The sequence below is a fragment of the Stegodyphus dumicola genome, chromosome 3 (assembly GCF_044657685.1).
Source record: "Stegodyphus dumicola isolate Sdum_Otavi_A_Nest chromosome 3, ASM4465768v1".
Taxonomy (NCBI): Eukaryota; Metazoa; Arthropoda; class Arachnida; order Araneae; family Eresidae; genus Stegodyphus; species Stegodyphus dumicola.
The window spans coordinates 274,096,812-274,124,407 of record NC_140770.1 but is presented as its reverse complement, the minus strand read 5'-3'; the positions used below and the strand labels follow the sequence as shown (position 1 = coordinate 274,124,407).

Here is a 27,596-nt window from a genome sequence, read left to right as displayed (position 1 = left end):
GTTCCGAAAAAAGGCTTTTTTTTTTTTTTTTTTTTTTTTTGAAAAATTTAAATGGCATAGCTGTTTTATTAATTTTGCAATGATTTTCTTCTATTACGAAATAGACAAGCCATAAAAGTACAAGAATTGTTTTCCAAATTTAAAATTTCTCTGGTATTTGTTCATAAATGTGCCTACATTTAAAATTACTATATTATTACTTAGCTTTATATCACAATTTTAAAAAGCCTATTCAGTAACAGTTGAAAAAGCATTACACAAAGTAATAATTGTGGGCTTTACCTATTAATGAAAGTGAAGCCCTCCACTTTTTACAAGATTACAACACACAATAGACATTCAAAATATGTGCTAATTCTTATCAGATGAAGCTGCGCATATACAGTATTTTACAGAACTGTTGCATATATAAACACAGACAAACTGTTAAAATACGTATTGGACTTCTTTCAAAGGAAACTATTTAATGTACATGGTAATCATACAATTTACTTATTGATAGTATACGGAGCTAACATTAAATTTTTGACAAAAAAAAAACAAAAACAAAAAAAAACAGATGACACATAAAACTATAATAAATTTAAATAAGTATCTTAGAGAAATGTTAGCAATCTTGACAAGGACACAGACAGATGTTTAAAAAGAAGAAGAAACAGTGATTCAGAAGATACAGTAGATAATGAAGGCATGATCACAAGTTGCCAGAAGCACGTTCACCCCCAAAATAATGCCAGAAGCATGTTCACCCCCAAAAAATGAGGGGGAGATATTTGTAGCTAAACAAATAAACTTCCTTGTCACACATTTCAACCATAATGCTATAAAAATAATATAAAAAATTCAAGAAGGCTTGACCTCCAAGATTGCTGGAAGAGATATAAAATTCTAACTACATTCATTCTAAAATGGTAATCACTTCATAAGGATGGCTTGTTATAAAGATGCTTGAATCACGCGAACGGGCTGGCTGCTTGGGCATTTTCATGGTTTTCCCCATGTGTAACGGGCATTGCCAGTTTTCCTTAGAAAGTCATCCACAAAGGCAACCCTCCCGTTATGCAGATAACCCTAGTGCTCTGCCATAATCTCAATAGAGCAATCTTTATAAAGATCCGTTTCTAAGATCCTTACAAAGATCAGCTGTGAGAAGCACCTCTTATACAGGGCATCCTTAGGCAAGTTTGATCCCCCTCCAATTACTGATTAAATATGGAAGGCATGAAATAAATTTTTGACCTCTTCGTGCAAAAGAACCAATTTTTTATACAGATGCCACAGATTCATTTTTCATCCACTGTATAATTAATTAATAATGTAAATGAAAATTGGACTTGTATAAGTGTGCCTTGGCACAAAGGTACCTGCATCCTACGAATGTTAGCTTTCTCAAGTTAGAAACTGATCTCCTTAAATGGGGTACATTTTTATAAGACAGAACACCTACAGCTGACTGCCTTTATAAAGGTGCCCCTAAAGAAAAAATTATTTTGTATACACACAGACACCCCTACTCAAAAATACAAAATGCTTGGAGCTCAAAAAATTGAACAAAAAAAAAAAAATTGGAAGTTAACATATGCGATAAAGAACAAGAAATACAATCCAAAACATACTTCTTTGCTGAGCCTTGTAAAAAGATCTCCTCCTTTTAAAAAATCTAGAATTAAATATAATTTTCCTTCAGTCTGGAAAGCTACAAAAATAAAATTTTTATTTAGATACAATAATTTCATCATATCATTCAAATTCAAGTCAATAATAAAAAAAACAAACATCTGTTACATACCATAATGTAACTTTACAATAAATGGGTGCCTAATATCTGCAAGTATGTCACGTTCCATTTTTGTCCGCATTCTGTCCCTTACTGTAAAATTTCAGAGTTATTAATAATACACATAAAAAATTATTTAAAAACACATTTATACAAAGGAAACACATTTCTGAAAAACTTGAAAACATAAAATGGGAGCTCTGAGTTATGTTGTAGAATACATGGATTAAAATTGTGGCACTAAGCTATGTTCTAGCAAAATATCTTTTTTGATAAATGGAAGAAAAGCATGTCAAATTTAACTTCTTCCAAGAGCAAAAATTTTTTGTTCATAATAAAGATGACTTATTTCAGATTGCATACAAAATCAACAGACATTCTATTCAAAATCTAAGTTATCTAAAAATGCCTTTTTGCCTACATTCAGACCTTTTTTAATAACTTACTGAAAACAATAAACTATAGAAATCATATATGCCAAACATACTAAATATAAAATGCAATTAGCTGTACAGATCCAGAAAGTGGCCTTCAAGCTATTATTTCAAGCCATTAGCCATTATCAACATTATTTTACAAATTCTTCAAATTTCTAGTTTTTCTCCGAAAATTCAAACTTATTTAATATCTAAGAGAGAAGAAATTATCTAGTAACATTTAAAACTAATTAATTTTAACATAAATTATTACAGAACAAAATGCCAGAGTTTGAATAAATATTTTAATTTCTTCAACATGCTATGCAATATGTAATAGCTGTTAATTCTTATAATTGACAATAAGGTTTGATTTACAATGAGAATAACAATTACTTTCAATAGGTAAATTTCTACAGACAAACAATTATAACATTTTCAAGAATTAATAATCATATTTTTCTCCCTAAAACATTAGAATCTTTTGAAGTCTTCGCAGTTAAAATAATAATAAAAATCAAATGACTGGAACATAATCATGTTATCCATTTCAAATAATAGGGGCATAGTTAAAAATAAATGAACTGAAAAGCCTTCCTTAAAGCATTTTTGATGCAAGTATTTTTATGTCAAATGAAATGTTTTGTTACAATCTACTGTGGGGGGGGGAAATGCCTAGACGAAAAGAATTTAATGAACTGTATGCTGAAGCTATGAAAAACTTACTCCATTCTCCTTTCTGAACAGTTAAAGCAGTGTTTCCCAAGGTGATGTCCACATCCCACAGAGAAAAGGGGGGCAATTTAATTATTAAGGGGGAGCAATTCGAGTATGGACTCATCCATAATTTATGTTAACAGTATGGCAACTCTCAGTCGCTACTCTAGCTGGGTAAATCTCCGATATAAGTAACTTCTGTCCGCCATGTTAGTAGCAGTGATTTCACTGTTCAACTTTAAACTACTGGTTATACTGGGCCGGCACTCACACTATAGTTCTGAATGGCGCGAAATGTTTAGTGCCAGGATCTCAGTTTGTGCAGTGTTTCACAGTAACGCTCAGCATTTACCATTGGGTTAATTTGAAATAAGCATCCATTAAATTGATGTAAATGTCTTGTTTTAAAAAATATATCCATTGTATAAATATAAGTAATATATAAATGGTATATAAATTCAATGGGAAATTCTTATTAATTTCAGTTTTAGAAGCATTTTTCAGAAAAATTTGTCAAATAAAAAGTATGTATTTTTTGCAGTGGGCTGTCATATATATTTAAATATGCATTTTAAGTCTCCAGTTCATATTATTATTTTTTAGTCTTTAATTGAGGGGGCATAAGAATGTTAGGGAGCATAAGAATTTTAGAAAGGTTGGGTGCACACAAAACTTTTGGTTTGCAAACAAAACTTTCCCAAACTTTTGGTGCACACAAAAGTTTGGGAAACATTGAGTTACAGGAAAATGATTGGCTAGATCCATATGATGCAGCAGAGTGTTAAATACAGAGTGTGAAAAAAAGAATAAAATCCTGCTCCTTATGACAAAGAAAATAATTGTGATAAAACATAACTAATTTTCCTAAACTACGCTAAAAATTTTGTTTTATGCTAATCCTGCTAAATTTTGTTTTATGCTAATATATATTTCAGTGTGCAGGACAAGATGAAAAAATCAAACATACTTACTTAATTTTTTTTAAACAAAAATCAGTGAAACCTGTTACTGTTAGGTAACTACACAGTTTAACCATTAATTAAACAAAAGTGTATGTAAATAATTATTAACATTGGAGATTTTTTCTTCTACCATATCTTATAGTTTATTTTTCCTTTCAAAGTTACATTAACCTATGGGGAAATTATATTTATACCATTTATTAACAAACCTGTTTAATATGAATCAGTTGACAATTACTAATCTCAACTGTAATCATTATTTTTGAATGAAAAATTTTTAATTTGTTTTTCTATCATTTAAGCATTAAATCATGATAACATACACATTATATGATATTTGCTTTTAGCTTCTTAAGTAAAATTTAGTTCACCATTTTTTGTTTTTCATCATCCTTTTTCATAAGCTCTAACCCTCTTCCAGAGCCCAAAGGAAAATACATACACAGTTCTTTTATTTCAAGATGAATGATCATATTCTGTACATATTTATTATGTCTGTCTGTAAAATTAAATGAATATGCCTGATCTAACAAAAATAAAGTCCACTAATCAAAATACGAAAAGACATTAAATCAATAAATAAAACAAGATAGAAGAAAATAATCAGTACATAATTACGAAGCATTATTTAATTATTTTATATCAATATTTAAAAATGCACAATAATTATCAGTTGTGCAATAGTGAATACAGGACAGAACAGGAAAAAATGGGGAGGCACTATACCTTTGCAAACAGTTTTACAGATACTGTCCTACCATACTAACTACAGCTCTATTCCAATATTGATGAAGAATGCCCCAGGAGTCAGATCCAAAGGTATAACACTCCTCTTCCCCTACAGCCAAACCTCTCATGTGAAATTTTAGCTTGCCAGTATTTGAATACTAAGCCCCCATGCCGCTCACAAATTATACACTTAGAAACATCAAAGTTTTCTCTGGGATTTTGAACTTGTAGCCAACTAATGTTATTAATCAAAGTACCAATTAGGGCAAAATATCAATCAGGGCTAATCAAAATATCAATCAGCACATCACTGAATACAGAAATCAGCTGCATATTGCATAGTTTTGACAAATACTTTTACAGACCATCATATACAGTGAGTGTCGCATATGTGACAGTGACATACATAGCGATGGTGTCACATAAGGTGATAGTTCTGTCACTTCCTGTTCAAAATTTTTGACATGTGTTAAGATGCAGACAAACATATGCCACTTTTCATCTTTACACTCAAACATGGCATAGCAAAAGGCAAATCTGAGGGCACAGTTTCTGGTATCATCACTCAAATACCCAAATCTATAGGCCTGGTAAATCAGTAAATCAAATGTATAATACTATGCAACTCATCTTTTTCAGGTAGTGGTTCATCTTTTGCAGTGGGTTATGTTGTAAATAATTTTTCACCCGAATGCAGAAAGGACAGAAAATGCTGGTAATACACCTAGCATTATGATTACACTTACCAAAAAAATTGCAATATTGATTTAAAGCTCCAGAAGCTATGGGATGCACTTTTACAATTTTAAAACAAAACACAAAGAAAAGGGTGGTTTACAATTCAATGCAGGTAGGAAATTTCACATAAGCTTGGTATTCATCATATATGTAAAAAATATCATCTATAATATCAAAAATTCTCTTATAACCATATCAAAGAAATGCATGAAATGCATTGTCTTATCAATTAACATTTACTTGTAATGTAACAAGAAATTATTGCACATTAGTGGATTTCAGAATGCCCTTCATAGTAATTAGACGATACTATGAAATTTTGTAATTACTATTTTCTTCAGCCTTAGCTGCAGGGCTAAATTTTATAACATCTCAAATGTTCCATTTAAACATGGCATAATATTTTCATTCAAACATGCCCACTTCACTAGAAACAATGCATACAATTTAGGAGCATTCATTATGATATAAAAAGGATACATACAGACTTTTCTATAAATTCAACATACATTAACAATCACTTAATTTAGACCCTGACATTAATATAGGAACGGAGTATAATTTTATAGAGATTTAAATTATACCCCTTCCCCACATTACTACCAAAAATAATCACAGTATATGCCATGAGAAAAGATAAATTCAAAAGAAATAAATATTCTGTTCCTTAAGAATATGCAAACAAAACACTCTTCTTGAAAATACACTTAGATAGATAAATAGATGATTATCTTACCTTTCAATGTTGCTTTCTTTAAAACTTTCATGGCATATAAACTACCTGAATCAGGTCCTACTATTTTCTTTACTAAAAAGACCTGGGAGGAATTAGATACAATGTTACTTTATAAGACAAATATACTGAAAAAAATATTATGAAAACATTAACAAAATAAATAAACATTGATGCAAATAAAAAGAAATAATTATGAAAAAGCATAATATGTAGAGAAATCAACAACCAGGGTTCGTACACATTTCCTTACATGAAAATTAAGGACTTTTAAGGACTATCAAAGAAAAAATTAAGGACCTATCAGCAAACAAACAAAACAAACAAAAAAAAAATAACAAATAGAATAACGCATTTATCCATTTGTGAAACTAACAGAAGTGTGTATTATGCACTATTATTAAATTCAATTTAATACTTAACATAAAACAATTTTAAAAATTAAACTAACTCCCTACAAGTTATGAAGTAGATAACATTAAATTAAGAACATAATTTCTTAAAAAACATGTATAAGTGTATTTTACACTAATAACAGCCACAGATATTTTAGAGATTTACATGATTATTATTTAATTTATTTGATATTTATTTAAACACAGTCAACTACTATTACAATTGCAATGTAAGAATATTTTGCAGAATAAAATAACAGATTTGTAAACATACAATTTATTTCTTTGGTTTTTTGAAAGATACTAGAATCATAAACTATACAATAAAAGATACAAAACATTTATACTTTTTTAAAATCTGATTTTTTTTTCAGATATTTTAACATCTAATTTATTTATGTCTATTTCCCTTTCTTTAACTATTCTTCTACGTTCATTTGCTTTGATAAACAAATCAATGTTCCTGCTGGTCTCGGCTTCATCTGCTAAAAGCATCTATCGAAGCTGCTGCTGATCTCATTTCTTTTTATGTAATCAAATACTGTGCATTGAGAAATGTATGATGAGTCACTTAAATTTTCAATTTCAATTGCTTTATTTACAGAGAAGCCACTTTCCACAGAGGCCTGTCCATGTGACAAGATAAGAATCATTTTCACTATTTTCCATACTTTAGAATAGTGAAAATCATGAAAATAAGAAGTGAGAAATTTGTCAAGAGATAGATTTTGAGGATCAAAAGTAGAAAATTCATGTAAATTTGTCTTAACTACTTTGTCTAGAATCTCTCCAAACTGCAGCAGAATTTCATCACAATTATCTTGTAAAACACATTTATTCCGCGTTAATACCGTTAGAACTATTTTCATTTTGTTCTGGGCTTTTTCTGGACTTTTAGCCATCAACTGTGGGTCTATACAAGATACATTTCGAATAAGAGAATAATTTATGGGACATTTAGCCATTAAGTGTTGTACCATTGTTAAGACACATTGTTGACTTTGTTTCAATGCAAAACTTGCAGCTTGTGAAATGTCCTTCTTGCGGCAATTTTCATTCATTAACTGCTCAAATAAACTTTACTTTTATCATTATAACAATTTGGATAATTAAATTAAATTTATAAAGATTTTCTGCTTTAGTTATTTTTGAATATTCTAGTTTCAAAATTTTAAAGTGCTAAAAGCAGTCATTTACAAGTTTTAAGATATCTTCAGCAAAAAAGGGAATAAGTGGTTTATCGCTTAAATTATAATATTTAAGGAAATATTCAAGTTATTATAATATTCAAGGAAAGGCAATAATATTTTTGACAGAGAGAGAAAAATAATTTAATTTTATAAGAAATGTTTTATCCTTAGTTGCCTCCAAAATATTTGAGATGGCTTTCAATGAATTTTTTTGAAATGAATTCAATGAATTTTGAAAATTATCGCCAACACCAAAATGACCCATTTAACTACTCATCGTATATGTCCCATTTAATGCTCATCATAAAGTCACCAAAAGTAGCCAAATCCCTTATGCAACGGATACCTTGCGCATAGGATTAAACCAAATACTTAATTGTCTAATGAAGCTTCAAAACGTAATTCCGAACTTCACTTTTTTTTGGCTAGTGTTACCGAATTTGCCCTTGACGACCTAAAATCGAAATGGAGCCAACAGATTTCCCGCGAAATCGATAACAGACCCTCTGCAGAAATAAACTCATAATCCCGATATCCCATACATATATGTGCAAAAAATAAATAAATAAATAAACTCCGTAGAAAGTGATCAAAAATTAATTTATGGCTTAATTCAAACAAACACAGAAATTAAGGTAAGCAAAACCGTGTAAAAACAAATTAAAATGATAAAACGAAACTTAGCTTTCATGTGAATTTTCAGCGCTGACTCTCCCATTCTAGAAATTTCAATTTGTTTCAGACAAAGACCACATTTAGCTTTATAAGGATTGTCATCCATCAATATCCAGTCTTTGTAGTCAGCTTGATGAAGCCACAGTTTATTGGAAATGCACTTTCCAGGCATCTCGTTCCTATTGGCGTCGGAGGGGTTGTGGCCTTCCAGGTTGGGATTGTTCTAATTTTGGGCAAATAGTTTCAGAATCCCCCCCCTTTTTTTTTTTCCTTGAGAACCTTCATCATCACTTTTGCCTCTTAAAGAACTTCCGGCTTCACGCTTTCATCACAATCTGCCTAAATTTATAGATAACATCTGTTTCGAAAGACTGGGTAAATAGCCAATCAGATACTCAATACTTTCATCCTAGGGTAGCTAACTGTTTTTTATCGTTTGCAACGCAAATCCGCCAACAGATTGGTTAAGAGCTGTGTAATTTTAATTCCATGTTCATGAGAAATCGCAATTCACACTTAGAATGGCAATCATTAGAAATGATAAGAAATGTCAAATGAGAAAATTAAGGACCGTTTATTCATTTTGACCAAAATTAAGGACCAAAAATCATTTTTGAAAAAATTAAGGACTTTTAAGGACCGTACGAACCCTGACAACCTATTTAAGTTAAAATACAATTAGCCAAACTGATGTTACTTCATCGCTAGATTGTTTTACTGAATATTATTGGAAGACCAAACTAAAGCATAAAAAATTTTAATTATAATTTACAGTCAAAGAATAATAAGATGGAAATATATTGTCAGTGCTATTTCCAAAGACTTTCATTTCAAAAAAGACAAGTTAAAAGCACTTGTTTTACAGAAAGACTGAAAAATAATTTCTATGCAACAATTCTCATATATTCATCATGCATCCCTTTTAGCAAATCATAAAATAATAAAAATAAAATAATACAGAAAATACATGTATGTTGTAGGTTTTCATGTCAATTAACTCAATCATCTTATTAATTTTGTGTTTATTAAACTTTAGTCCACTCCCACCAGGTTGCATCCACTCCCACTAGGATTAGCCAAGGCATTTAAGCACAGAGTTTTTGAATTTGAGAGTGAGCCTTTAGTAAGTATTGGTGACAGGTTACTCTGCCAACTTTTCCTGTTACTGAGTTGATTGTCAGCTTTAGCTTTGCTAGCTACAGTTGCTTTATGAAATGCTGGGGTCAAGCCACAGCTTATTGAGATATTTATTATTTTGAATTTAATATTTATATTTGATTGGAACATTTGTCCTATGTTTTCCTACAAATAGCAGCTGTTCAATATATTTTTGGTATTGCATAACTTGTTTAACTGTCAGACTGACAAGCTAATAAAAAGATTAATTTAAAACTTTCATTTGATTTTGCATATACTGCTTATTATGAGATAGACAGGTCAATAAGTCATCTGTCTGTCTGTACAGTTCTGGAATTTGACATTTAGAATAGTGTAAAAATTACATGTGAAATCACCAAAAAATTCAGATTCATGGTTTTGACAATGTGCCAATGATATCACGTTTTACTATTTTCAGATTAACTCTTTTCAGATTCCATTGCTTAGCTAAATAGATTTGTTAGAGGTAGCTATAATGGACTAGAGGTGGTTTATTGCAAAGATAAAATGATGATACTTACAGTCATAGATTCACATAATTTATTACTGGACAACTAATTCTTGAGACACACACATATTCTTACTCACACATCATCATGAGTGCAATGTGCACCCAATCTCTTCATAGCATTCTTTCAAATTTACATCTTAAGACATTAGATTATTTTATGATGATAGACAGCGAGGTAAGTGACAGCATCCTAGCACGCTGCAAGCAAAGCAAAATTGACTATGCGTTCAATAAAGTGTAAGAGAGGGTAAAGTTTCGGTTCTGAATAGAAGGACTGGATAAAAAATATATATATAATATAATATGCATTGCTGCATATTACTTAAGATGACATGAAACAGATTAATTTTCAAATAATGCCATTTAGACCATAAAAAAACAGTTACTGTGCTTAGGACAGTTATAAACAATTAATATGCTTAGGACAGAAAGGAGAAATAATCAAACTAAAATGAAGAATAATGGGGATTTTGCAAAATTAAAATTAGAAGTTTGCTTTAAAAAAGTGTTATGTATTTTCAATCAAATTATAATCATAAATCAGCAAGAAAAATGCAAAATTAATTTACACTTTTGTAAAATCAAAAGGCATCAATAAATATTAATAAATTTCCTATTTATTAAATGATTTAACAGCACATGAAGAATATAAACTAGAAAATTTGATACAAATGCCATGCTTAAAATATTTTATAGACCTTCCCAAAAGATCCTTGACCAAGGACTTGTAATAATTTGAACTGGTCTGGTGCTCCTTTAGGATAGCCTTCTTTAGTTATGTTAGTTAATTCTATTTCATGTAAACCTTCTACTACCTCATTTGTATCCATGTCTTCAGTCTGCTGCAAAAATAAAACAAATGCATAAATAGCACAAGCTCAGAAGTAATTAATTAATATCAAATGAATAGCAAATTTTCAGTGTGAAATTATAATTTTTTTTTCATAATTTCTTATGAGGAATCCAAACACAAAGGTCATGAATCAGAAGATGATATATCAATAGCCTTATGACATAAACAAAGCATAAAATCTCTCACCAAACTATAATTTTACTAGAATATTCAAGAAGTAAAACTTCTTAACACTAACTAAACTTTTGACTTCAGAAAAATCTCTAAGCTTTTAAGAAACCTTTTCTCCCCTTTTAATTGTACATACTGAATATCTTTAATTCCAAATACCTGGGGCCATAAATATTTTAGAACATTGCTAAAATGATGAATTGCTATTATAAAAGCTGCAGCTTTATAAAAATTATGAACTGCACCATGAAAGCTAATCTTAATGTTGAAAGCCACTACACCTTTAAAGCAAATTATAACATAACTAAGAATCCACATAAAGTTTTCCAAAAGCTGAAAAAAAAAAAAAAAAAAGAGAGAGAGAGAGAGAGAAAGAGAGATTATGTACAATTTTGGATGCAAAACTAAGGCAATTATCATTATCTTCTTTTAACTGTCCCTTGAGAAGAAAACTCAGAATTAGAAAAGACATAAGGATTTGGTACTGGCCTAATTTAAAGATCTAAGATTTGAACACTATTGTTACTTGTATTTATAATAACCAAAACACTTCATCTAATTCTACTTTAATAAACTTCTAAAAAATTCCTATTCTTTTTTTAATGAGAAAAAAACTCTTTTTTTATCAGTAATCTGAAAAATCAGTTTGAATTAATATTTGCAAGAGTCTATAAACTGTAGCCATATGTTTTATATAACACGCTCCTCCCTCAAGTGAAGAAAAAGCTAAACACTTGTACGAATTATATTAATTTTATTAACAGTTAATTTCTGAGTTAAACTTCCTTTCCTATCAATTCTTAATTTCAACTTACTACATCCGGCCAGAATGTAGTTTTAGAATCATGTCTGAATGCTAATGAGGAAGAGCGGTATTTAACCGTGAAGTTCTACAGTCTTAGAGAGATACCAGATATTCTGGCTGCACGTGTCCACCTTTTTAGGCATCTCATAAGCTACTACTATACTCGGCCATACTTTAGGCCCTTGATAGCTTTGCAGTCAATTAGCATTAAGGGGCCAACTCTGTTAGAATTTTGACAGCTTCGGCTATATCTCTTTAGTTAAGATTAGTTTAGTTTAATTCTTAGCCTCTTAAGTTCAAGCCCAAGTGTCAGCTTTATTGTACAACTCCAAGACGGAATTTTGTTAAACTTTAGTTGGAATAATAAAGGGTTATTTCACCCTCTTACTTATTGTTTTCTATCTCATGAACTCATGCGATTATTCGCTTACTAGTTCTTAAGGTTCTTCACTTTCAACTGCAACTTAAAAATACACAGTGGAGAATCCTACAAACTTTTTTTTTTAAAAAATTAACTTCAGCCAGTCATTTTAAGAAGCTTTTTTAGAAAGACTTTAACCTCTTATTCCAAGAAAGACAAGTTGCATAATTGATCTAGTTGCATAATTGAACGCAATCAACTTTAGTCACTTGCATCAAGAAATAAGTTTTGGGGAAAAAAAAAAAAACTGCTACCATTTCCTTAAAAAAGATACAATTTTTTTATTCTTTCATGCAACTTACAAAAAAAAAAAAAAAAAAAAAAAAGAGAGAGAGAGAGAGAGACAGAGAGAGAATGACTCCGAATGTAGAAGATTTGGATATTATACATACTCTAAAAACAATGAAAATACATGGTGATAGTATTACGGATTGTTCTGAATAATTCACTATGAAATAATAACATATCAAAAACCTGAAGTGGCAAGGATGTTTATTACCAACTCAGTGGGTAAAATATTTATGCATTAATATCAAATGCATATTTATGCCCATGATACGTCATTCCTAGTACAGTACAACATGACTTTTTTCAGTTTTCCCTAGTAAAATTATCTAATGTTAAAAAAATACTTCCTCTAGAAAAATTTACAATAAAAGCATTTTACACTTTTAAATCTGCTATAATACAACTAAATACAAACAATAACAACCAACTTTATGTAATTGCAAAATGGCTCTTTTCATATAATACACGTGTAATACTACAACATTCAAATATAATAATTATAGGTATTAAAATCAAATAATACAAAAGTGAATTTTTCTTACCTTGTCTCCCCATTTTGCTTTGAAAACACAAATTTTGCTCTTGGATTTTTTTAATCCTTTGACTTATTAGGAGTTTCTGAATGTTCATTTTCCTGACCCAATTAAGCAAAATGCACTAATTTTAGTCTCTATTTCCCATATTATTATTATTATTCGTTTTAAGTAAATAATTCCCAATTTTCAATTTCATATTTATCATGCTATTACATAATTATACATTTTAAAATTTGTATGCATACTCAGATGTCAATTGTTTTGTACTTTGTGGGGCAAAATGTATATATTTTATAAATCTTAAATGAAAAACTAATATTAATTTAGGAATGTAACTGAACTACTTCAAAATTCTGCAAAGGTTTTCTGATAATCATAATAACTCTACATAATTTTCAAATTTCCAAATGAATATTTTCAAAATTACCCTGTATCCATGTCAATAAATAAAGCAATGCTAAATACTGTCATTACATGAAAGACAATATTTCTCATGATACAATTACATTACTTAACATCACATTTTTTTGTGTAAGCAAATGAAAATATATATTATGTTTATTTTATTTATATATTTAAAATCACATAAGAATCTCAATATATCAATACAGTTTTTCTGGCACTATTCACTAAGACAGCTGGTTTGTCTTTCTCTGATTTCAGCATTATTCATATAAAACTTCTGAAAACTGCATTACAACTTTAACCATTAATTACCGCATTATAAGTTTTAACATGATAAATAATCTGCTTTCAAAATAAAAAAATCTGAACTCAACACACCAACTTCCTATGGCCAGTTAAATTATACACATTTTTGGCAGCACTTCATTCAAACTTATTTCCTCGAATTATTCTAGCTTAATAAATCGATCCCTCAAAGCAAGTTGAAAATGGCATCAAAATTTGCAAATTTTGAAATCAAATACACTAGTCAATTTTTGCCCTACCAAAGTCAAGTTTTTTTATATTTTTATTTTTTCATAAAGAGCATAAAACTTTCCTAAATATACATATAGGAACCATGAGACCGCATTAAAAGTTAGATTTCATTATTTGCCCAAAAGTGATTTTTTTTTAAATCTCACACTGCCAATACATGAATATTTTCGTCATTTAAACACTTCTGTATTTTTGTTGCACTTCATTTAAATTTGTTTTCCCAAATTATTTTAACTTAATTACCCAATCCCTCAAGGAAGTTAAAAATGACATCAAAAACTGCAAAGTCTGAAATTAAATATCACAGTTAATTTCATCATTTAAAACACTTCTGTAACTAGAAGTGTGTGACTAAGCCAATGATTGTAAAAAGAAAGGCCAGATAAAGGGGTAGTGTATATAAATTATATATATTTATACACACACCTTTGGTACTGCCAATCGCAATAAAAAACAAATGCACAACTGTTATAGCAGTCCCTTATACAAAATTTCATGTTCTACAACTAATAGTTTTAGAGTTATGCAAGATACATACATGCGTACAGATGTCACGAAAAAAATCCCTTCTGTATTCATTTTAAATCCATTTTAAAAATCACTTTGGATAAAAGTCCTTCATTTCTGTCCATATGTATAGATGTTGCGCAAAAAAAAAAAAAAAAAAAAAAAAATCGTCTGTGTGGGGTTCGATAACTGTCAAAATGGGCATTTCTGCTGAAATATGACACCTAAAATTTTTCACAATTATAATACTTCCTTTTTATTTTGAATAAGGAAGTAAAAAGATCAAACCATTAAAACCATTCAAAATAAGACATGAACTATAGAACCCCACTTATTTTTCATATTGGAAGAAGACAGCTACAACAAAAAAATTCAGGCAAATGACCATATAGTAACAAAAATGAAGGCAATATCAAGAATTTAAATCATTGCAAACAATGATAATAATATTTCGTTTCTTAATATTTAACATAGGACAGAGAATGAAAGATATATCAAGCATGAATATAATATTTAAAAATTATAACAAATGATGTTAATAAAATTTTGTTACTTTGCAAACGGTGTCTTATAACAGTGCTTGTTGATCTTTTCAAAGCTGAAAATTAACGATCGTAATTTTTTTTTTAATTTTTCATTGCCCATTTGGTGCTTCTAGCTGACGACTTGACGCAAGTGTCTCACTTGGCTCCTCTTTGTCCCAGCTCTGGCTTAAATAAAAAGTTTGACCATTCACTGAATTTAATATAGTCTGAAACCTTTAAATTTATGTAATCATTGAGTGATAGATTTGCTGTAAATCAAAATTTGAAAAAGATTTTGATTTTACAGATTTACTGATTACAGATTCTTTATTTTCCACATCTGGAATTACAGGATTTGAGAAAGTAAATAAAATATAATTTTTTTTTAAATCTAAAAATTTTATTAGCTTGATTTGCACTAAAAAGCATGAAATAAAATAATTATATGACTTCTTGAACACAACACTCAAAACTGCAGTTGCTCTTATATCTATATATTTATTGGCTGCCTTAGAATTAACATTTACTGGATACTTTAGAATTAAACATAAATATAGAGATACTAAGAGCAACAGCAATTTTAAGAATGTTGTGGTCAAGAAGTCACATAATTATTGTATTTCACAACTTCTAGTGCAAATCCAGCCTTTACATAAAAAAGATTTTTATATTTATTTTGAAGTTTTTTTCATTTTGAAATTTAAGCATCTTTTTCTGTACTTATTAAGCAACTGCAATTTCACTTAGTTTTAATTAAAATTTGTGTAATCGATTATTTTGGGAAATTCTTAATGTTTTGTTTATATTTAACATCTGATTCAGAAGTTTTCAGAGCGGCCATTATACTTTATTAGCTATTAGCACATGCCGTCTACTAATGAGGCGCTACACGAATCCTTTTGTGTGCTATTGCATGCAAGCGGGTTCGGCAGAATGTAGTTTTATGACAGAGATTTGTACCTTAAAAGTAGCCTTTAGAAATGCAGACTTTCAGCAATATCCAGATTACAATCACCCCTGGATATATCTCAAGAAATGCTGAAAAAACATTTGGAGCAAAAATATTAAAGTTTTAAAATAGAGCAGTAATTTTTTAATGAAATTTTTTTAATAATTTTATTTTTATTTAAATATGCAGTTTAATAATTTTCTTTTCAAGTTCTGATTATAATTTCCTGTATAAATATAATACGAGCATAATTTTTAATAAAAATTTGAAAATGCAGAAGAAAAAGGGGAAGGTTCAAATTGTGCTGCGTCCCTTTAAAAATAACTACTCAGTATTTTAAAATACAGTACAAAAATATAGCAGAAAAATTATAGTTTAAAAAAAAATTAACAGCATTCAAAACCTTTCTACTTGACACATTTAAAGAAAGTAAATAATAAAAAAGAAAATATTATAAGCACTATTAACTGAAGTTACTTACTTGAGGGGCATCCTCAAATGTTTCCTCTGCTGCCATATTTTCTGCCTGAGCAGTCTGCAATAACAATAAGATCATGAAGCCATGAAAAATCAAAGATACTATTCTTTATCAGCCTAAAATAAATATCAACACAGATAACACTGACTGCAGGAAATGCTGCAGATTAACACTGAGGTTTTAACTGATGATAAAAGGAATTACAAATAGCTACATCCAGATATTACATTAAAATAAGCAATTCAAAAGAAATTCATAAAAAATACAGTATAAAAATACACAATTTTAAAAAAGCATGTTTAATTTATAAATGATGCAGAAAATGAAATTTCTATCATTAGTAGAATTGATATAAGGTAAATTAATAAATAATGTTACAAAATAAAAATTTACCTATTTACCATATTTTTATTTAAAATTTTACCATCTAAAAAATAATTGCTTAATATTAATTAAGTTTAATTTAGAAAATTTTATGTATAAAAACAACTTTCTGAATGCACTCTGACATGTGAATCACACAAATCATTAGCTTTAAATAAATTCTTTTACTTAAAATGCAACAAAATTTCTCCCCGCCTGTCATTAGATTAAATAACAAAACAATTTACAGAAAGAAAGCATACCTTAAATTAAGGCAAAATCCAAAAACATTTTAAAAGAAAATGAATTTCAAGGCAAATAGCAATGAGGCGTGTTTTCCTTCATGTAGCAAAAATATGCTGCATTTTAGGAAGGAAACATATCATTTAAATAACTTAATTAAAACACAAGTAAATAAAAAAAGGAAGTAACAGTCAAATGTTACCTGTCAAGGAAAACTGTAATAAAAGTAATCAAAATATGAGAAGACTTCTAAGAAATTTAAGAAAAAATGAATTAAAAATTAAATTTTGGCAAATATGAATGGCTTGTACAAAATATAATTCATGAAGAAATCTTCTGGATTACTGTAGAGTACTGGTTAGAATCCCTGCTCTACAAGAAAGAAAGCAATAAAAACCAAAGAGAAAATGTCTTCTTTTGATTATTATATGTTTCATGCTCTTAAAATTTCTTTATTACAATCTTTTTTTATTCACAATTCAATAATTTAAATGCTGTTATTATTGACAGATATTTTTCTCCTTCCATTACTGAGGAAGGTTTTAAAAATATTTCTAAAGAAAAATATCTCTTTGCAAACAACGCGATAATCTTCTACCCCTTTTAATAGATATAAAATTGCCTGAATTCTTTATAAATTCAACTTTTAAGTAAGTTTTTCTCTTAGGAATAAAATTTATAATTCAGTCTTTAAAAGCCCTATCTAAAATTTTAATTTTGGAGCAATTAACATTTCTTGTCAATAAAATTTGATAGATATTGACCAAATTAAAAGATGCATTTAAATTCCATATTAAAAAACATGACTCTTAGGTCATGTGCGAAGAAATAAATAAAGCTTGTAAAACTAATCATTGTGAGCCTCTTAGTCATTCTTTTAACTTTAATTCTATTCAAATTATCCAAGCCTTCTTCAGTTAGTACATTTAATTTTCCTGAATCTGTTCACATTTACCAAAAATCATTCAGTTTTAATTAATCTGTTCACAATTACCAAAAATCATTCAGTTTTAATTAATCTGTTCACATTTACCAAAAATCATTCAGTTTTAATTAATCTGTTCACATTTACCAAAAATCATTCAATTTTTGTCAATCTGTTCACATTTACCAAAATCAATCAATTTTAGTTAATTATTTCAATGCCAACCCAGTCTTTCTCAAAATTTTTTTCAAAATTTTTAAAGGCTTTGGTTAGCAATCTTTACTCTTTTTTTGTTTTAGCTTTCTCTAGATAGCACTACAACTGTTGCCTTTTATATTTTATTTATTTACTTAATTTTGTTTAGCTATTTGAATCGCATATTACCAGCCTAGCACAAAATATCTTTGTTTCTTGTAGAAAAGGGACACTGTCCTTCTATTCCTTGAAGTGTATATCTCTTTAAAATGAATGTCAAGCTAAGGTTTTCTCCCTTAATTAAAAAACTTATACAGTGTTTTTACATCACCTAATTTGACACATAAATTACAATAAATGCTTTTCAAAAGATAATAGCAGGTCAAGTGAGACAAGTTTTGGTGAAAGTAGATAAAAGCACTACTTATAACTAACTGACTTATTGGCATGAGATTGACTGAAATTGACATGACATAAATTAATTTCTACCATAAAAGTGGTAATAATTGGCAAAATTCATGAAATAATTTAAAATCTATTTCAGTACTGTAAATAATATAGGGGAATGAATGTATTGTGACAAAACAAATGCACTTTGATATTTACAATATTTATTCAAAATTTACTTAGTAGTACATTTTCCTTTTAACTTGACCTGTTTCCTGAGGTAACAACAGAAGATTAATTTCACTGCTATTCCAAAATCCAAGGAATTTAATTTATAGAGAATAAATAAAAAGCTGGAGAATATTCTTTCAATTTTAGAAGTATTTGCAAGCAATACCATCACTGCACACATAAGAGTTTTGAAATCTTTATGTGCAATTATTGTCTTTAAATTAAGTTACCATGTAAAAGCTGAAATAATATTTTGCAAGGTTTCATTATGAAATATGTGTAAGGGACAACAGCTGATTTTGCTGGAAATGTTACAATGTAAAGCATAAAATATGGTTTTATGACATGAAGTAATATCATAGCACTTTTTTATAGCTTATCCGGCAACTGTACTTTTAATGAACTAAGTTAGAACACAATATAGAGATACTTCCAGAGTGAATATTTTTTAAAAAATTAAAACTTTCAAAAAAAAATTCTCATAAGTTTCATCACAGTCAACCAAACTTCAAACAAACAAAAATAATAATAATTGGCATTCTTGGATTATCCATTTGACACTCTCAGAAAGTTGCCAGCCATTGGCGACTAATTTCCCACCAATCTCAGATGTGAAAAAAAAAGTAAAAATGGTGGCACTATGAAAATTACATAAAACAACAACAAATTAACAAGATCAAAAATGCAAGAAACATCCATAATGAAACACAAAAAATTACATAAAACAGCAACAAATTAAACTAAAAATGCAAGGAACATCTATAATAAAACACTTCTTTTCCTCTACCCCTCCCCCAAGTCTTCTCCCATGTATACATCAACTGTTTTAACTTAAAAGAAATCAGAGAATTGCACAAATTCCGATAAAGCTATTACCACTAAAAAAAAAAATCAGAAAATATAATGAATTTCTTGGTACTTTTCCATTTTGCCAGCGCAAGCGATAAAGTTGCCAAAAACGGTACAACCAATTCCAAACAGAATATCCTCACTGGTAACCTTTTACGCCACATTTTCAAAACAAGTCGCAGCCATTTCTTATCAGATTGATTGTTTCTTCAATTTTATGCCCTAAGGCCATTCGCAGTAATTAAATCTTAGGATACAATCATACTGTTCACCCGAAGGCGAAAATACGGAAAAGGGCAAAGTCAAATATTAAATTCATCAATTCTAATGAGAATGCATAGCTAAATAAAGCACTGTGGTTTTACATAATTTTTGAGCAAGCTATTCATATGAATTGAAATAATTCTTGCATTTAAACTTGTATTCCAAATTAAGATTTAATTTGAAATTAATGTAGATAACAGCGTAGTTTACATGAGATAAGATCACTTGGGGTCATGTGAAATGGTGAATCAGGATGTTGTACGATGAAAGCATAGTAAATTCTTAAATTAATGTCTTTTTATAAATTTACTGTCTTTATTTATTATCTTTTTACAAAATTTTAAATGATATTAAAATGCTTATGCCTTCAAAATAACAATTTCTTAGAACTAACATTTGTTAACATTTTTTAATGAGTATACTGTGTGTTGTCGTCAATAAAGTCTGCTTGGCGAGATTTGCGCCGCCGAAACAGAAAAGTACCGAATTCATTTCAAATCACTGCAATATTTTTACAACTTTCCTTTCAGTATCCAAATTCAATTAATTCTTAATTCATTATCTATTCCAGCTATTCCAGTATTTATTTATTATGCATTCTATCCAACCTTGTGTTTCTGCTAAGGAATATAAACGATTAAGTAAAATGAAAGGATTTTCATGGCAGAAAACAACATATTTCATCTGTTACAGAACACCGCTGCTCTCAAATCAAAGATTTCTTTGTCCCTTTCATTCACCTTAATGACATAATTTTATACTATTGTCTCTTATTTCAAACACTTTAATTTATAGTGACCATCTCGCCCAAATTTGCAATCATAATATCATTACCACACATTTGGGGATTTTAGCAAATAAGAGGATTCAGCCATAAACTGCAGCAGCCATTACCATGGTTATGAGAAAAGCCACAAGGAAGAAATGGCCTTGAAATACTTATTCTAAAGTAACAAACTGTAACTCATTAACTGCAGCCGTTTCCGCTGGTTTTGGTTCCTTTGTAAGTGCAGCTGAGTGATCTTATTAATGAATCAGAATTTCCATTATTTTCATGTCAGAAAAGGTATGCCAACTTGCCACTTATTCTCACTACTGATGCTTTTACTGTAGTTCAACCTCCTTAGCCACGACCAAGAGCGTAAACACGCATGTGCAGTTTGGACCAGTTCATTCTTAAAATAGGGTGGAATTGTAATCATAGGGATTTTTCCTACTCATATTTTTTTTTTTTTTTTTTTTTCTTTTTTTAAGTATATTTCTCCAGCACTCAAAGGGCACAGACATAAGACAAAATTACTTTTAAGTAATCTAAGCTAATATATTGATCATCATTTATTGATATTTATTTATATTGTAAAAATAAAAATGTTTTCCAGCTTAATTTTACCATATACACATTATTTTAAAATAAAACAAAATAAATAAATTGAATTATAACTTTAATTATAATTATTTAATTATTATACTTTATTGTATGATTTTCATTACTACATTATTACTACAATGAATTCTAATAATTTAATTATTAGAATTAATTATAATAATTATATGATGATAAATAATTATTATAATTACATTATAATTGATAATTACTTTACCTTTTTTTATTTTTGAGGTAAAATCTATGCATATTATATACACACTAAAAAAATTTCTTATTAACTATAATGATTATACAGTGATAATTATTACAGTTAATAAAGTGATAATAATACAATAAATAATTATTATATTGCTTTGAATTTTGCACTAAAAGCTATATGTAGTATTACACATACTGGGAGGGGGGGTTAAAAACAAAATTTCTTACCATTGTACTTATTATTCAGTGTATTGTATCATAGTCACAATACACATCCAAGCTGTCATCCTCTTCATCAGAAGAAATAACTAAAAACTTGCATAAATTTCCATTAAAATATATTTTTCCCAGTAGTCGTTTTCTACATAAGTGCAATATTTCTCCCAATTGTTTGTCGTTACACTTTCAAGAGCTTCAGTAATTTTTAATAATTTATCTATTATCATGTCAACATGAATTCAGTTGTATTTATGTCACAGTGGTACGGGGACAGACGTAAAGCAGTAAAACCATGTTCTTTGAGCATTTAATCGAATTTATACGACTTTCTTTAGGAGCATTTTGTTTCAGAAACTCCATTATCCCTACTTTATGTAAAATTAGATAGAACTACATATTTTTTTTTTAAGTAACCATTGTATCATTTCTTCTTTTCAACTTGCCATAGTTGGGACATTTATTTAATTGGATAGTGTAGTAGGAGACATTGTCTAAAATCACTACAGAATTTAATGGAAGATTCGGAATGAGGTTTTAAGAAGTCCACTTTTCAAAAACAAAAGAATTCATTTGCCTGTGATAGTCCACCAATGTGGTGTTTGCTTTATATACTAGAGACACAGGGAGTAAAAATCCCATATCGCCTTCAGCACATAAAACAATAATTCTTCTAAATGCATTGGTGCTCTGCATGATGCCAAAAACTGTTTCCGATTCCCAAAATTTTGACAATATCATGTTACTGTCTGTCCTCTGGTTTGAGAATGAGAGGTCTTCTTTCACAATGAAATTGCTTCACTTTTCTAAGATACTGATCACAATGTCACTTCTTTCAATTAAAACTTTTCTCTTGTTCTGACTTCTCCATACAAATCCAGTATATTTCCTAATGTTTCTCATCTCCATTTAAAATCTATCTTTTCTTCCAACAGAGGCTTTAATTTTTTTTCTTTTCAATATAAAATTCATGAACAATTCTTTGAATTATAATAGCATTCAAAACCATCTAAACCAACCCTATCTAATACTTCCTTTTTGGGCCTTTTTGTTTTTTTTTTCCTGGGGAATTGAAAACTGGCTCATTCATTTCTGCCTCTCGGCGAATTTTTTTTATCGTCATCAGCTATACTTCTGCAATGTTGCTGGTTCTTTTCGTGAGCTGTGAGATGGGGAAATGCTAAGTTCTCCATTCTCAGCTTCCATGTCATAAAATATATTGATATTACGTAGCAATTTCTTAGCACTGTTGTGAAACACCTTCTTTTTACCAACTGAACTCAATTTAACAATAAAAAACAAGCTATCCCCCACATTTATGCAAAAGACCACAATATTGGCAAATGTCATGTTAAAATAAACTACGATCTAGGTAAATCCCACATAAATCTTGTGCAAACCTATTGACCAGTTTTCTTTTTTTACTATAAAAAGAATACTTCTGCTAAAGTATATAGATCCGTGATTTTTAGTGATCCTATCTTAAAAAGTAAATGATGAAATATGCCTTGTTCACATACAATTTATAAATTATAAAAAAAAAATTTCAACATTCTCGGTTTCCAAGCTGCAAACCAATGCGAATCTTAGCATTTATTTCTGTAAAGGAAAAAACGAAACTGAAGGTGCGAAAGACGACTGACAACAGCATCATCCGATGACATGGGGATTTTCCCTCCCTTGGTCATATAAATTCCTTTTTTTCGGACGAAAAGAGAACTTTCACGTTACCTCCCACCTTGTGACACGTAACCAGCACTACTTTTAGACAATTCTATGTGTTTTGGCAGAATGCCAGCCAAGGTTGTGTTAAGATGGTCAAACCATAATATTCTTTCATTCTACTGGGTTCACCATTAATAATTTATTAGTTTCTTATTTAATAATTAAAAAGCTAACGAATTTTATTATATACTTTTTATTAACTTTCTGTACATAAAACCCCTTATTCATTTACTGGCATAATCACCTTTAAAAAAAATAATAGCATTCACCCATATCAGCAAATTACACATTTTTTTTTTTTTTTTAACAAACTATTTTCTTACACGCAAAACTACTTTTGAAGATAAGCTGCCAAAAAGGGTGTCTTTATAATCTTTTTATTCCTTATTTTAGGGAGCTATTGAGTTCACTGGCTTCAATAACACAGCTACTCTGACTGTCACAATTAGAAGATATTCATAAGAGAGTCCAAATTTTTTGGTATCCTAGCTGACATTATATTTGGCAATCTATGTAACTTATTAATTCAAAGTGAAAGACACCTTAGTTTCTCATAAGAAAAATTTACCTGGTGTCCTCTAAAAATTTACACTGTAGGCAACTGCTTACTTTGTCTTGTCAGAGGCCAGAATGGATTCATTTTTATTTATTATTAATATTATTTATTGATTTTAAGTACATATTTTTACAGCTATGATGGAAAAAATAAATGATATTGAAAATTTTATACTTTTCCAATTATAAGAATTGCATGCTGATTAAAGTAATATCAAATTGCTTTTTGTTATTATACTATATATTACACTAAACAATAAACTCTTTTCATTTATTAAAATAATTCAATGAATGAATAAGTAATAATAATTTATAAAGCATTTTAAACACTTTTATTAATTTCTGCCAATTCTTGCAAGTTTCAACGAGTTCTTTTCGCCACTAAATAAACATTTTTTTTAATAGCAGAAAACCAGCCTTATGATAAAGTAATTAAATTTTCATACAATAAAATATAAAGTCATTAAGGAAGTTACAGTTCAACAATTTTAATACAATAAAAAATTTCAATTTATCGAATAAATAGCAGAATCATGAATATCTTTTTTTTCCCCTTTTTTTACAGTTCTCTTCTACAATATGGCACCATGATGGCACTAGGCACCATGATGAAAAATTCATTAATCTTGAAAGCCATACACCTGAAGCTTTTCACAGTGATTAAAATTTAAATTATGGTACACAAATAAATAATAGTGATTACTTGTGTATTCTGAAAGGTATAAAAAATGTCAAAAATCTTTAAAAAATTAACAAAATATTCATAGCATTTTGGTTGCAGCATTTCTAAAAAGATGCAAAACAAAATTTGATATAAAAAGGGGAGGGGATGCCAAAATAATGAAAAAAGAATAAACTAAAAATATGAAAAGTGCAAGTGATTTAAAAAAAATCTTACATATTTTTTGTCATCAATTGATGTGGGGCAGCTAACTGTTGTAAGCTGGTTACTCACAAATAACTGAAACAACACATAAGCACCATACATATTAAAAAAAGCATTAAAGCATGCTCATTTTTAAGTCGAATTATTAAATGGCAGTGAATTAAATATTTGATTTAATTAATTATCAACTAATTGGTTGAAAGCTCAAGTGATTAACACATGCAATAAATAAAATTAGAACAGGAAAGCACATAATTAGAAAATAATGTATTTACACAGTTTTATTATTGTTTAATTTGAAAGGAAGCTGATAATACACATTTATAACAAAGTAAACTAATCTTTACTAGACATTATAAAAAGCTCAATATACAATAGTAGTTTTTTTTTTTTTTTTTTTCTTTTCAATATTCACCTAATACGTTCTGAACACCGGAAATAAATATGCTTTATAAAGAAAACAGAATAAAAATTATAAAATTAAAACCATGATAAATTTAAGCACCTTATCAAAAACAAAATATCTACATGCTATTAAGTTTTCAGTAATATTTTAAAGAATTTTCCAGCTAAAATCTAACTACTCTTAAGTACTTTTTAATGTCCAAAAAAGATTTTAAATATTTTGGTATATTCTGTTTTGGAATATATATGCATATATGGAAAAAGCTGTTTATTTTATAATTAAATTATAGCAATTTGATAGCATTTTTGGTACTCTTCCATATTGCCGGCGCAGGCAATAAAGTCGCCAATAGTGGTGCAACTGATGCAAAATGGAATATCCTCTATGGTAACCTTTTACGCCTCATTTTCAAAACAAATTGCAGCCATTTCTAATTTGATTGATTGTTGCTTTCAATACTGGCACGAAATTACACAGAATTTTTTCAAGATAGCTCAATTTTATGCCCTAAGGCCATACGCAACGGCGAAACGAAAAAGTACCTTTTTATCTAAGGAGCATGAGTAAAAAACATAAAACAAATATCCTAAATGCGCATTTTTAGATTTTATGCGATAATAAGTGAGTTCCTTGATAAGGTCATCTATAAAAGTAAAAATTATTTGCACATTGAAATGATCATTCTGATATCTGAAACAAATAAAAATCTGTATGTGAAAAACGAAAATAGAATAATAGGTACTTTTCTAATAGCTTCTATGTACTTAAAATTACTTAGAATTTTTACCAGATAGCTCAATTTTATGTCCTAAGGACATTCTCGGTGATTAAGTCAATTAGGATGCAATCACACCGCTCACCCGAAGGCCAAAATATAGAAAAGCGTTAAATTCATCAATTCTAATGAGAATGCACTAGCGAAGTAAAGCACTGTGGTTTTACATAATTTCTGAGTAAGCTATTCATACGAATTGAAATAATTCTTGCATTTTAAACTTGTATTCCAAATTAAAATTTAACTTGAAATTAATGTACATAATTACTGAGAGAATTAGATTTTTATGGCGTAGTTTACGTGAGATGAAATCACTTGGGGTCACGTGATATGAAACGGCGAATCAGGATGTTGAACCATGAAAGCATAGTAAATTCTTAAATTAATGTCTTTCTACAAATTTATTGTCTTTATTTATTGGCTTTTTCTAAAATTTTGAACAATATTAAAATGTTTATGTCTTTAAGATAAAAAATTCTTAGATTTAACATTTGTTAACATTTTTTATGTGTATACTGTATTGTGTCGCCAATATAGTCTGCTTAGCGAGATTTGCGCCGGCAAAACAGAAAAGTACCGCATTTTTTATTATTCCAATATAATTTTATTACCTATCAACTTAGATTAGTATCAGGCCTCAGAATAAAGGTTTTATCAAAACTGATAAAAAATTATCAATTGTTTTATCAAACTGAGATTTTATCAAAACTGATAAAAAATGCAACAAGAATTCCATATTAATAATGAGCTTGAAATTTAAATTTATAATTCTTTTAACGAGATATATCTAATGTTTATGAACACAAAGTCCCACTTATTTAATGAACCTTTCATAAATAAAGTCATTAAATATTTTCTTTGGGTTTTTCTGCTCTTTTTTAATTTTGAGCCTGCAAAGTTTTCTTTACATATTTAGGTTTTTTTAAATGATAAAATCCCAATTCCAAGCACTGCATAAAACAACAAATGTCAATAAACTTTTAATGATCCTTATATTTATATCGAACAAAAGAATATTAGTACTGACTGAAATCTATTACCTCAAAGAGCACAAAAAAGTGAATCTGATCTGATAATTTGCAATAAATAAAACAGAAAAAATAATAAAAGAAGGAACTAAATATAAAAAACAGCTTAAATAAAATCTAAATACAGTAGTACCTCTTGTAAGTGACACCTTCATTTAAGAGATAATTCTGTTGGTCGCTGCCCTTTTGAACCCTTAAGCACAGACGTTCATTTTCTGTTTACAGAAACACAAAAGAGGGGTCTCTCAGACTGCACTCTATTTTGTGCATTTTAAAATAATGTACTATTGTTATTATAAAAGCCTAATACACTCTGTTTATTATACTGAATGAACTAATTCTTTTTAAAACCTTAAAATTAATTCATTAAGATTAATTTTTAAATCGCATACAAAAAAATTATGGAACACTTGATCAAATAAATAAAATAAACACTACTTACTCGCAAATGCATACAAACTATACTATTTAATTAATTTCCCATCTAC

The 27,596-nt window shown here is 28.8% G+C and overlaps 1 protein-coding gene across 7 annotated transcripts in view; it reads right to left on the bottom strand.

Moving 5' to 3' along the window:
- Positions 1-27,596, bottom strand: part of S6kII (Ribosomal protein S6 kinase II) — an 86,221-nt gene that overhangs the window by 50,535 nt on the left and 8,090 nt on the right. Inside the window, exons 2-7 of one of the 7 annotated variants that reach the window (XM_085814168.1) lie at positions 24,912-24,974; positions 16,479-16,532; positions 10,700-10,840; positions 6,076-6,157; positions 1,790-1,870; positions 1,617-1,696 (exon numbers count right to left, since the gene is read on the bottom strand). In XM_085814168.1, coding sequence (XP_085670294.1) covers positions 1,617-1,696; positions 1,790-1,870; positions 6,076-6,157; positions 10,700-10,840; positions 16,479-16,532; positions 24,912-24,974 — 501 coding nt within the window. Of the gene's footprint in view, positions 1-1,616; positions 1,697-1,789; positions 1,871-6,075; positions 6,158-10,699; positions 10,844-15,077; positions 15,235-16,008; positions 16,087-16,478; positions 16,533-24,911; positions 24,975-27,596 lie in introns of those variants that run through there. The other 6 variants (XM_085814167.1, XM_085814173.1, XM_085814170.1 and 3 more) reach the window with 6 other exon arrangements.